Genomic DNA, 12619 nt, shown 5'->3' with positions numbered 1-12619 from the left:
CCTTCAAGGACCATAACATTGTATCAATCGCATCTGCTAGAAAAATGACAGGATGGATAATGAGAACCTTCAAAACTAGGGAGGCCAAGCCCATGATGACACTCTTCAGGTCACTTGTTCTATCTAGGCTGGAATATTGCTGCACACTAACAGCACCTTTCAAGGCAGGTGAAATTGCCGACCTAGAAAATGTACAGAGAACCTTCACGGCGCGCATAACGGAGATAAAACACCTCAATTACTGGGAGCGCTTGAGGTTCCTAAACCTGTATTCCCTGGAACGCAGGAGGGAGAGATATACGATTATATACACCTGGAAAATCCTAGAGGGACTAGTACCGAACTTGCACACGAAAATCACTCACTACGAAAGCAAAAGACTTGGCAGACGATGCACCATCCCCCCAATGAAAAGCAGGGGTGTCACTAGCACGTTAAGAGACCATACAATAAGTGTCAGGGGCCCCGAGACTGTTCAACTGCCTCCCAGCACACATAAGGGGGATTACCAACAGACCCCTGGCAGTCTTCAAGCTGGCACTGGACAAGCACGTAAAGTCAGTTCGTGATCAGCCGGGCTGTGGCTCGTACGTTGGTTTGCGTGCAGCCAGCAGCAACAGCCTGGTTGATCAGGCTCTGATCCACCAGGAGGCCTGGTCACAGACCAGGCTGCGGGGGCGTTGACCCCCGGAACTCTCTCCAGGTAAACTCCAGGTAAACTGACTCCCAGTATGGCATGCTATATACACTGGTTATTAGTACTGACTCCCAGTATGGCATGCTATATACACTGGTTGTTAGTACTGACTCCCAGTATGGCATGCTATATGCATTGGTTATTAGTACTGACTCCCAGTATGGCATGCTATATACACTGGTTGTTAGTACTGACTCCCAGTATGGCATGCTATATGCATTGGTTATTAGTACTGACTCCCAGTATGGCATGCTATATACACTGGTTGTTAGTACTGACTCCCAGTATGGCATGCTATATACACTGGTTATTAGTACTGACTCCCAGTATGGCATGCTATATACACTGGTTATTAGTACTGACTCCCAGTATGGCATGCTATATACACTGGTTGTTAGTACTGACTCCCAGTATGGCATGCTATATGCACTGGTTATTAGTACTGACTCCCAGTATGGCATGCTATATACACTGGGTATTAATACTGACTCCCAGTATGGCATGCTATATACACTGGTTATTAATACTGACTCCCAGTATGGCATGCTATATACACTGGTTGTTAGTACTGACTCCCAGTATGGCATGCTATATACACTGGTTGTTAGTACTGACTCCCAGTATGGCATGCTATATGTATACATTGGTTGTTAGTACTGACTCCCAGTATGGCATGCTATATACACTGGTTGTTAGTACTGACTCCCAGTATGGCATGCTATATACACTGGTTGTTAGTACTGACTCCCAGTGTGGCATGCTATATACACTGGTTATTAATACTGACTCCCAGTGTGGCATGCTATATACACTGGTTGTTAGTACTGACTCCCAGTGTAGCATGCTATATACACTGGTTATTAATACTGACTCCCAGTGTGGCATGCTATATACACTGGTTATTAATACTGACTCCCAGTGTGGCATGCTATATACACTGGTTGTTAGTACTGACTCCCAGTGTAGCATGCTATATACACTGGTTATTAATACTGACTCCCAGTGTGGCATGCTATATACACTGGTTGTTAGTACTGACTCCCAGTATGGCATGCTATATACACTGGTTGATAGTACTGACTCCTGGTACAGCATGCTTTATAAACTGAGTGTTAGTGGTGACTCCCGTACATGATATATAACCTGGTTGTTGGTGCAGACTCCTGGTACAGCATGCGATATAAACTGATTTTTCGTGCTGTCTCCCAGTACAACATGTTATATAAACTGGTTATTAGTGCTGACTCCCAGCACAGTGGACCCTCGTTTTTCGTAAACATCGGAATTCTAAATTTTTCACAAATTATAATGTTTTTCGTCAAAACATTGACTTGCGAATCGTCATTTGACTAGCAAATAGTCGTTCGTCCCAAACGTGTATGAGCGGCCCGAGCGCCCCCACACACACACCGTTCACAGTCAGTGTGCCATTGTTTATCAGCGAGTGAACATGATCCGATGAGTTCACACGATACATTTCGTAATATTCCGTTCGTTTTAGTGCTTGCAACTGCTAAATAAGCCACCACAGGCCCAAAGAAAGCTAGTGCCAGCCCTTTGGTAAAGAAGGTGACAAACACGATAGAATTAAAGAAAAAGACTGTAGAAAAATACGAAAGTGGTGGTGGTAGTGATAGTGGTAGAGGGTGGTAGTGATGGTGGTAGAGAGTTGTAGTGGTTGTGATGGTGGTAGAGGGTGGTAGTGATGGTGGTAGAAGGTGGTAGTGGTGGTGGTAGAGGGTGGTAGTGGTGGTGGTAGAGGGTGGTAGTGATGATGGTAGAGGGTGATAGTGATGGTGGTAGAGGGTGGTAGTGAAGGAGATTTGTGCAATGTGGAGCAGGATAGAAAGATTCCTGGAGGGACATCACCCTAACAAAGCTGTTGCAAGCCATGTCACCAACATGTATAATTTTAAAGAGATGCCAGAAACAGAGCTCTCTAGCCAGATATTTAGTGCCACAGATGTGCAGTGGCTCTCAAGCTGGTCCTAGTGGCACTAAAAAACAAAGAAGGGAGGTAACCCCAGAAAAGGACTTGGTACCTGAAGTCTTTATGGACAGGGATTCCCCTTCCAAACAATAATTTCTCCATCTTCCATACACTAAGAACAATCTTCAATAAAGGTAAGTGTCATGCTATTATTGTTTTATTCTTTATGTCTCATTGTTTTCTGTGTATGTACATCTATATTTATTTTTTTTATTTTTATTATCACACTGGCCGATTCCCACCAAGGCAGGGTGGCCCGAAAAAGAAAAACTTTCACCATCATTCACTCCATCACTGTCTTGCCAGAATGGTGCTTTACACTACAGTTTTTAAACTGCAAAATTAACACCCCTCCTTCAGAGTGCAGGCACTGTACTTCCCATCTCCAGGACTCAAGTCCGGCCTGCCGGTTTCCCTGAACCCCTTCATAAATGTTACTTTGCTCACACTCCAACAGCACGTCAAGTATTAAAAACCATTTGTCTCCATTCACTCCTATCAAACACGCTCACGCATGCCTGCTGGAAGTCCAAGCCCCTCGCACACAAAACCTCCTTTACCCCCTCTCTCCAACCTTTCCTAGGCCGACCCCTACCCCGCCTTCCTTCCACTACAGACTGATACACTCTTGAAGTCATTCTGTTTCGCTCCATTCTCTCTACATGTCCGAACCACCTCAACAACCCTTCCTCAGCCCTCTGGACAACAGTTTTGGTAATCCCGCACCTCCTCCTAACTTCCAAACTACGAATTCTCTGCATTATATTCACACCACACATTGCCCTCAGACATGACATCTCCACTGCCTCCAGCCTTCTCCTCGCTGCAACATTCATCACCCATGCTTCACACCCATATAAGAGCGTTGGTAAAACTATACTCTCATACATTCCCCTCTTTGCCTCCAAGGACAAAGTTCTTTGTCTCCACAGACTCCTAAGTGCACCACTCACTCTTTTCCCCTCATCAATTCTATGATTCACCTCATCTTTCATAGACCCATCCGCTGACACGTCCACTCCCAAATATCTGAATACATTTATTTATTTATTATTTATTTATTTATTATAAATTTGTGCACACATACAGAGGTACAAAAAAAATACAGATAAGAGCAGTATGCCAAAGCCACTTATACTATGCAAAGCATTACGGGCTGGCTTAAAATTAACTTAAGATTAACTAAGCAATGATGAAGTCAGTGATAAAACATTAATGTAAACAGATTACTATAAAGCACAAGTGAGTATTACAAAGACAGGTCATATGAAGGATTCTGTTAGGTAGTGTATTTAAAAAATAATAAAGTTAGATTGGGTTTTAGGTTTAACATTTATGTGATATAATTGTGAGAAACATTTAAGATATACAATTTATAAGGTTCAGTTATTCAGTATTTATTTGGTTTTGGGTGAGTAAGTGATCTTTGAGTAGAGACTTGAATTTATAAACAGGTAGTGTTTCTTTTATATTTACAGGTAATGAATTCCAGATTTTAGGGCCTTTTATGTGCATTGAGTTTTTGCATAGTGTGAGATGAACACGAGGAACATCAAAGAGTGATCTGTGCCTTGTGTTATGGTCATGTGTTCCCTCCAATCTGATATTCAATCTTTCATCACCTAATCTTTTTGTTATCCTCATAACCTTACTCTTTCCTGTATTCACCTTTAATTTTCTTCTTTTGCACACCCTACCAAATTCATCCACCAATCTCTGCAACTTCTCTTCAGAATCTCCCAAGAGCACAGTGTCATCAGCAAAGAGCAACTGTGACAACTCCCACTTCATGTGTGATTCTTTATCTTTTAACTCCACGCCTCTTGCCAAGACCCTCGCATTTACTTCTCTTACAACCCCATCTATAAATATATTAAACAACCACGGTGACATCTATATATCACGTAAAAAAGTGATTTTGTTTTAATACTTCTGGGTGTCTGGAATGGATTAATTGGATTTACATTATTTCTTATGTGGAAAATGGTTTCGCAAATCATCAATTTCACCATTAGTCGCACTCTCTGGAATGGATTAATTGTGAAAAGCGAGGGTCCACTGTACTTTGAAACCTGGTTGTTGGTGCTGACTCCCAGTACAGCATGCTGTATAAACTGGGCATTGGTGCTGATTCCCAGTTCATTATACTATACTTTTTGCATGTTATTTTTTTTATTCAAAGGATACATCAGTCTCCTTATTTTATTTATCTATGTTTTAAGTATTTCATTTTGTTTATCTATGTTTTAAGTATGTTAAACAGGCAAACACAGATGTTAATTAAGTACATTATGATGACCCTTTTTTCTTAATAATAATTAGTTTTTGACTAAATTACAGAACTACAGTGCCTGTGTGGTTGTGTTGCAGAGTGAAAGTGAAGTGTCACTTACAGAGGGTCAGTCCCTAGTAGTCATGGACGTGTGCAATGCAGAATGGAGTCTGGTGAGAACCAACACTGGTGTCTTGGGTTTTGTACCTTCAAAGTTCATCACTGCTGCTCCTGTTTCTACATAGAAACCTTCATGCTGCTGGTAGTATTTTTTGAGATAATGTACCTTAAAATGCATAGTAGTATTTACTAATAGCATTTATATATGTTAATACAGAATAGTATATGTATAATCACCTAGGCAGTATAACATGCATGTATGATTACCTGTTTGTAACTACAGGAGCAGATCTAAGCTCATGGTGTCCCATTGTCATTTTGTTGTAAAGCTTTTTAAAGTTTTCAATGGCTGTAACACTTAACATCTCCTCATGTAATCCATTCCAATATACTCTCACCAGCAATTTTTCCTTTGGTTTTAGTTATGTCCCCTTGTTCTGTCAGCTGATGATGGTTAGAAAGTCTGTTCCATATCAGTTATTCCATATCCTTTTATAATCTTCAGTTTAGTTAGCATGTTTCCTCTTTTTTTCCCTCCTAGCAGCCAGAGATGACACATTTAGTACCTTCAGCCTTTCTTCATAACTTATAATTTTTATCTCTTGCAGCTATTTTGTAACTCATCTTTGAGCATTTTCTATATTGATTTTTTTTTTAGACGCAGACACCATGCCACCAGGTACACCATGCACACCTAAATGTCACCCATCACTGTATCATGCTGCAACAAAGAATCTTAGTCTTGAATTTCCTCGGAAGTAAAATATTTGTTCCCCTCCCCCCAAGTCATATGGTTTCATTATTGGAAGGAGTGACATCATTTCATAACTACTTTTCTTAAACTATACAGTGACAATTCCTACACACTCTTTCTTGATTGTAAAGCTGCCTTGGATATTGCTGACATGTTATCACATGTGAACCAGCCAGAACTGATGTATGTGAATGACATTTCTGCTGGAGCAAAGGCAACCTGTTAAACAGAAAGTTCCTTCTGCTCTTCCAGGGTCATAACTATAAAGACTTGTAAAGAGGCAACCTAAAAGATGGTGTCCTCAGTCCCACCTTCTTTAACATTCCATTAAATTTCTTACTAAATTCTATGGCTATACAAACTAGTGTGATTTTATAATGATATTTATGATTCTATAATGGTTCACACCAAATGCTATATCAAACATTCTCAATATCTTCACCATGTAGTACTAGATTTGTGTCAAAACTTTGGTTTAAAGGTTTCATTCCATGATCTACAGAACATTGTAACCCCAGCCTATGTACATGTATAGTATATGCTCTTTTGTATTTTTCTGTAGACTTTAAAAAGATTATATAGCTAATTATTATTTAAATAAATTCTCCCTCCTGTACAGTATTGTGGTGAAGAGTAGCTCAGTGGTGAGACTGTTAGCTCACAATTGAAAGGTTTTGGTTTTAATTCTGGGTTGGTGCAAGTTTGTTTACACCCTTGCTGCATCTGCATCTGTTGACTGCTGTGCAAATGTGTAAGAACACTCCAGTTCTGCAAAACACATGCAAGAGTCAGGTAAAAGGTATCCAACTAATTGCATTGTATCTATTGATATTAATAAAAAGTTTCCCCATATTGTGTTTTGTTAGGTATTCCTGAAGGAGGACATATTAGGGTGCCTCAGTTATTTTTTTCCTTTCTTTATCTTTTTTATTTTATTTTGCTCATAACTTGAGAATGCCTCCTTAAATCTGCTTAAAATATTCAACACTTGTGTACAATAATGAGGTCCAAATTCTTGGAACTGGCATATTCATGTGCCCTATGACCAAATGCATAGGTGCAGATTTGACCATTTTATGTAGTGTGAAATTTTTATCCTTGATGAATCACTAGTGTGGTTTCTTGAACATATGGCTTACACTGCTGTTGGGTGGCATAAATCCCAGTTTGCTAGGTTAACTGAGTAAATAGTCATAGTCATTTTTTGTTTAAAAACTAAATGCTTCAGAATGGCCTCAAAATAGTACTGAGGATACATTCTATAATAAGGATAACCCAAAAGATTAATTCAGATAGGTGCAAATTTGATATTTTACTGAAATAGTTAAAAACTTATCATAAGAACCAAATCTATTACAGAAGAATGCCTTCTCTGATCTTCATTTGAACTTTATTGACTTAAGACTTAGGGAGATTGACACAAGTCAGTCCATCTATTATCATTCCATCATGCAGGCAGAGCCACATGTCTATGGTGCATCCAACACGATAAGAAGACTCTTGGATGTCCTTACTGTCCAGCTCCGGCTAGGTTACAAGTATCTTTGGCAAGTTAAATCACCACCACCAGATGTAGACCAAACAAAATGTAAACTTTACCAGATGGACTATTGTCACACATTGCGTCATTATGTACTGGAGTGCGATAAAATTAATGAATTTAGAGACAACTCACTCAGAAATGTTCAAGAAATGGCAAAGTATTTTATCCATAGTGGTATATTACAGATCATTCTGGAGAAATACCCTGACTTTGCTAGCTGTAAATAAAGCATTACCACGTGTGTGTGTACGCATGCGTGCTTGTGTGTGCATGTGGCTGTGTGTGTGCCCTTGTGGGTGTATGTGTGTGCTCACTCGTGTGTGTGCATGCACTCGTGTTTACCTGGAGAGAGTTTCGGGGGTCAACGCCCCCGCGGCCCGGTCTGTGACCAGGCCTCCTGGTGGATCAGCGCCTGATCAACCAGGCTGTTGCTGCTGGCTGCACGCAAACCAACGTACGAGCCACAGCCCGGCTGATCAGGAACTGACTTTAGGTGCTTGTCCAGTGCCAGCTTGAAGACTGCCAGGGGTCTGTTGGTAATCCCCCTTATGTGTGCTGGGAGGCAGTTGAACAGTCTCGGGCCCCTGACACTTATTGTATGGTCTCTTAACGTGCTAGTGACACCCCTGCTTTTCATTGGGGGGATGGTGCATCGTCTGCCAAGTCTTTTGCTTTCGTAGTGAGTGATTTTCGTGTGCAAGTTCGGTACTAGTCCCTCTAGGATTTTCCAGGTGTATATAATCATGTATCTCTCCCTCCTGCGTTCCAGGGAATACAGGTTTAGAAACCTCAAGCGCTCCCAGTAATTGAGGTGTTTTATCTCCGTTATGCGCGCCGTGAAGGTTCTCTGTACATTTTCTAGGTCGGCAATTTCACCTGCCTTGAAAGGTGCTGTTAGAGTGCAGCAATATTCCAGCCTAGATAGAACAAGTGACCTGAAGAGTGTCATCATGGGCTTGGCCTCCCTAGTTTTGAAGGTTCTCATTATCCATCCTGTCATTTTTCTAGCAGATGCGATTGATACAATGTTATGGTCCTTGAAGGTGAGATCCTCCGACATAATCACTCCCAGGTCTTTGACGTTGGTGTTTCGCTCTATTTTGTGGCCAGAATTTGTTTTGTACTCTGATGAAGATTTAATTTCCTCATGTTTACCATATCTGAGTAATTGAAATTTCTCATCGTTGAACTTCATATTGTTTTCTGCAGCCCATTGAAAGATTTGGTTGATGTCCGCCTGGAGCCTTGCAGTGTCTGCAATGGAAGACACTGTCATGCAGATTCGGGTGTCATCTGCAAAGGAAGACACGGTGCTGTGGCTGACATCCTTGTCTATGTCGGATATGAGGATGAGGAACAAGATGGGAGCTAGTACTGTGCCTTGTGGAACAGAGCTTTTCACCGTAGCTGCCTCGGACTTTACTCTGTTGACGACTACTCTCTGTGTTCTGTTAGTGAGGAAATTATAGATCCATCGACCGACTTTTCCTGTTATTCCTTTAGCACGCATTTTGTGCGCTATTACGCCATGGTCACACTTGTCGAAGGCTTTTGCAAAGTCTGTATATATTACATCTGCATTCTTTTTGTCTTCTAGTGCATTTAGGACCTTGTCGTAGTGATCCAGTAGTTGAGACAGACAGGAGCGACCTGTTCTAAACCCATGTTGCCCTGGGTTGTGTAACTGATGGGTTTCTAGATGGGTGGTGATCTTGCTTCTTAGGACCCTTTCAAAGATTTTTATGATATGGGATGTTAGTGCTATTGGTCTGTAGTTCTTTGCTGTTGCTTTACTGCCCCCTTTGTGGAGTGGGGCTATGTCTGTTGTTTTTAGTAACTGAGGGACGACCCCCGTGTCCATGCTCCCTCTCCATAGGATGGAAAAGGCTCGTGATAGGGGCTTCTTGCAGTTTTTGATGAACACAGAGTTCCATGAGTCTGGCCCTGGGGCAGAGTGCATGGGCATGTCATTTATCGCCTGTTCGAAGTCATTTGGCGTCAGGATAACATCGGATAGGCTTGTGTTAATCAAATTTTGTGGCTCTCTCATAAAAAATTCATTTTGATCTTCGACTCTCAGTCTGGTTAGCGGCTTGCTAAAAACTGAGTCATATTGGGACTTGAGTAGCTCACTCATTTCCTTGTTGTCATCTGTGTAGGACCCATCTTGTTTAAGTAGGGGCCCAATACTGGACGTTGTTCTCGATTTTGATTTGGCATAGGAGAAGAAATCCTTTGGGTTTCTTTCGATTTCATTTATGGCTTTTAGTTCTTCCCGCGATTCCTGACTCCTAAAGGATTCTTTTAGCTTAAGTTCGATGCTTGCTATTTCTCTGACCAGTGTCTCCCTGCGCATTTCAGATATATTGACCTCTTTTAGCCGCTCTGTTATTCTTTTCCGTCGCCTGTAAAGGGAGCGCCTGTCTCTTTCTATTTTACATCTACTCCTCCTTTTTCTTAGAGGAATAAGCTTTGTGCATACATCGAGTGCCACCGAGTTAATCTGTTCTAGGCATAAGTTTGGGTCTGTGTTGCTTAGTATATCTTCCCAGCTTATATCGGTTAGGACTTGGTTTACTTGGTCCCACTTTATGTTTTTGTTATTGAAGTTGAATTTGGTGAATGCTCCCTCGTGACTAGTCTCATTTTGTCGGTCTGGGGCTCCACGCATACATGTCTGAACCTCAATTATGTTGTGATCTGAGTATATTGTTTTTGATATGGTGACATTTCTTATCAGATCATCATTGTTAGTGAAGATGAGGTCTAGTGTATTCTCCAGTCTAGTAGGCTCTATTATTTGCTGGTTTAAATTGAATTTTGTGCAGAGATTTAAAAGCTCGTGTGAGTGTGAGTTTTCATCAGAGCTGCCTCCTGGTGTTATTACTGCAACAATATTATTTGCTATATTCCTCCATTTTAGGTGCCTTAAGTTGAAATCCCCCAGGAGCAAGATGTTGGGTGCAGGAGCTGGAAGATTTTCCAGACAGTGGTCAATTTTTAACAGCTGTTCCTGGAATTGCTGGGATGTTGCATCCGGAGGCTTGTAGACTACCACAATGACTAGGTTTTGGTTCTCGACCTTTACTGCTAAAACTTCCACTACGTTATTTGAGGCATTAAGCAGTTCTGTGCAAACAAGTGACTCTGCAATGTACAGGCCAACCCCCCCCTTTTGCCTGTTCACTCTGTCACATCTGTATAGGTTGTAACCTGGGATCCATATTTCGTTGTCCAAGTGATCCTTTATGTGGGTCTCAGTGAAAGCCGCGAACATTGCCTTTGCCTCTGCAAGCAGTCCACGGATGAAAGGTATTTTGTTGTTTGTTGCTGGCTTTAGACCCTGTATATTTGCAAAGAAGAATGTTATCGGACTGGTGGTATTGTTGGTACTGGGGGGGGATTTTTTTTCCGGCATTAGTATCTGTATCTGTTGGTTTGGAGTGGAGGCCATCGACTGTGGTTCCACTCCAGGAATGACTGGATTTGGTGTACGATTTCTGCCATTTCCTGCCAGTTTTTTTTCCTTCCTGGCACTAAAAAACCTCTCCCTCTTGAGTGGCTGTGGCTACCCAGGTTTTCCCATGGCCTGGATGTTTTGTATCTTTTTGTCCCCTTTAGATGGTATGCCTGGCAATTTAAGTTATAGCACAGTCTTTCCTGTACTGAAGAGGTACACATTTCAGGGTGAAAAAGCTTACAGGAAGGGAGTTTGCATTTTCCTGTTGTCATATGGGCATGACATTTTCTAGGGTGGTCATAGTTGCATGTCCATCTGTCCCTAGGTACCTTACAGCTTCAAATTTTTACCATAGGTGGGACTTATTAAAACAGTTTTCACTAAGTTGAGTGAGTTTCAACTGGCCAATTTTATTAAGCAAATTGTTTCCCATATAACTAGAGAATGCCTCTTCTGATCAGCTTTGGTAAATACTGGTGTATCTTAATAGGAAGTATTTTTATATAATTTTTAACCTGTGAGGGTGTCAATTTGTCAATTTATTTTTGTCGTTTTAAAAGACTGGATTAAAAACATATATTTCTCTTAGGGGATTGTAAAGAATTATAAATGGAATGCACATTTTCAGTGATGGTGTACAGTATCTTGGGCAAGATTCATGGGACTTTACATGCATGACTGCATGAAAATAGTCCCATGCATTATTTTGCCATGATGCAGGTGAGAGGTTCTTGATCAAAGGAATTGGACTAATCTTCCCCTTGCTTGAATCAAATCTGAATGTCTCCCATGCCACAGGCACATATGACTCCTATGGGTTTAGTACTTTCTTCTGATTAAAATATAACCATTATGAATGGCATCAATCTTCAATGACTGATGCATCACAAGAAATATATGGAATGTTTCATGGGTTAAGGCTGCATAGGCCCAAATTTTGTTGGATTCTGTACAATAACTGGAAAATACATCTTCTGGTCAGTTTTAAAGTTTTTGTGCTGATGCATTTTCCTCAAGGGAAGCAATCTCTGGATTTGTTGTGCAAGTTGTTATATGCCAATTTTATTAATCAAGTTGATACAGTATCTGTGAAATAACTGGACAATGTTTCATTTGGTCAGAAATAAATCAGAATTTTTTACTTTATTTGGTTATCTTAGGTTAAATAAACCTAATGCTCTTTTATGTGTCTATAACATGTGTCGCCAAGAATAACATTTGCATGTTATACTTTCTTAAAAGTTAATCAATCTTACATACTAGTTTAGACTGATTTTAGTCTGTGTAGGTCCCAGTTCACTTTTAGAAAGAAAATTGAAAAAATTGAATTAATGCTTTTCATGCCGTAATTTCTGAGTACTGCATCTGAGTAGCTTCAAGCATTTCAGTGGCACTGTATAACCCTTGCAGGTTTAGCACTTCTTTTGATTATAATAATTCAAGCATTTCATTTTCATTGTGATAATACAACTTCTGAGTAGTTTCAAGCCTTGTGTATTTTAGGATACTGGTCTCTCTGAAAGGACTGAACTAGATTTGGGTCATATATTTCCTACTTTGCAATTTTTATTGAAGAAATTTGGATATTACTTTCCATATCATAACTTAAGCCTCTTCTGATTCCCTTCAAATTTAACTGCATTATCAAATTATGCTGCACTCTGCACTATTCCAATCACTTGTAACGAGGCAAAATGAATTACAGAATGCGAGGATGCCTTCTTGGTTTAGTTAGCGACTGAAACTCATCTAGTTGAAGCAGGTCTTATTCACAATTTTCCTA

General features: G+C 40.6%; 1 protein-coding gene across 6 annotated transcripts in view; it reads left to right on the top strand.

Moving 5' to 3' along the window:
• LOC128686150 (proline-serine-threonine phosphatase-interacting protein 1) overlaps positions 1 to 7986 on the top strand; it is a 42327-nt gene extending 34341 nt beyond the window's left edge. The window contains exons 10-11 of one of the 6 annotated variants that reach the window (XM_070083139.1): positions 5028 to 5221; positions 6453 to 7982. In XM_070083139.1, coding sequence (XP_069939240.1) covers positions 5028 to 5204 — 177 coding nt within the window. In that variant the 3' untranslated portion in view covers positions 5205 to 5221; positions 6453 to 7982. Of the gene's footprint in view, positions 1 to 5027 lie in introns of all 6 variants that reach the window. The other 5 variants (XM_070083138.1, XM_070083136.1, XM_070083137.1 and 2 more) reach the window with 5 other exon arrangements.
• Positions 7987 to 12619: the final 4633 nt, after the last annotated feature.

The sequence above is a fragment of the Cherax quadricarinatus genome, chromosome 9, assembly GCF_038502225.1.
Source record: "Cherax quadricarinatus isolate ZL_2023a chromosome 9, ASM3850222v1, whole genome shotgun sequence".
NCBI classification, from domain to species: Eukaryota; Metazoa; Arthropoda; class Malacostraca; order Decapoda; family Parastacidae; genus Cherax; species Cherax quadricarinatus.
Note: the sequence above shows the minus strand (reverse complement) of the source record. Positions and strands in the feature narration are given on the sequence as shown.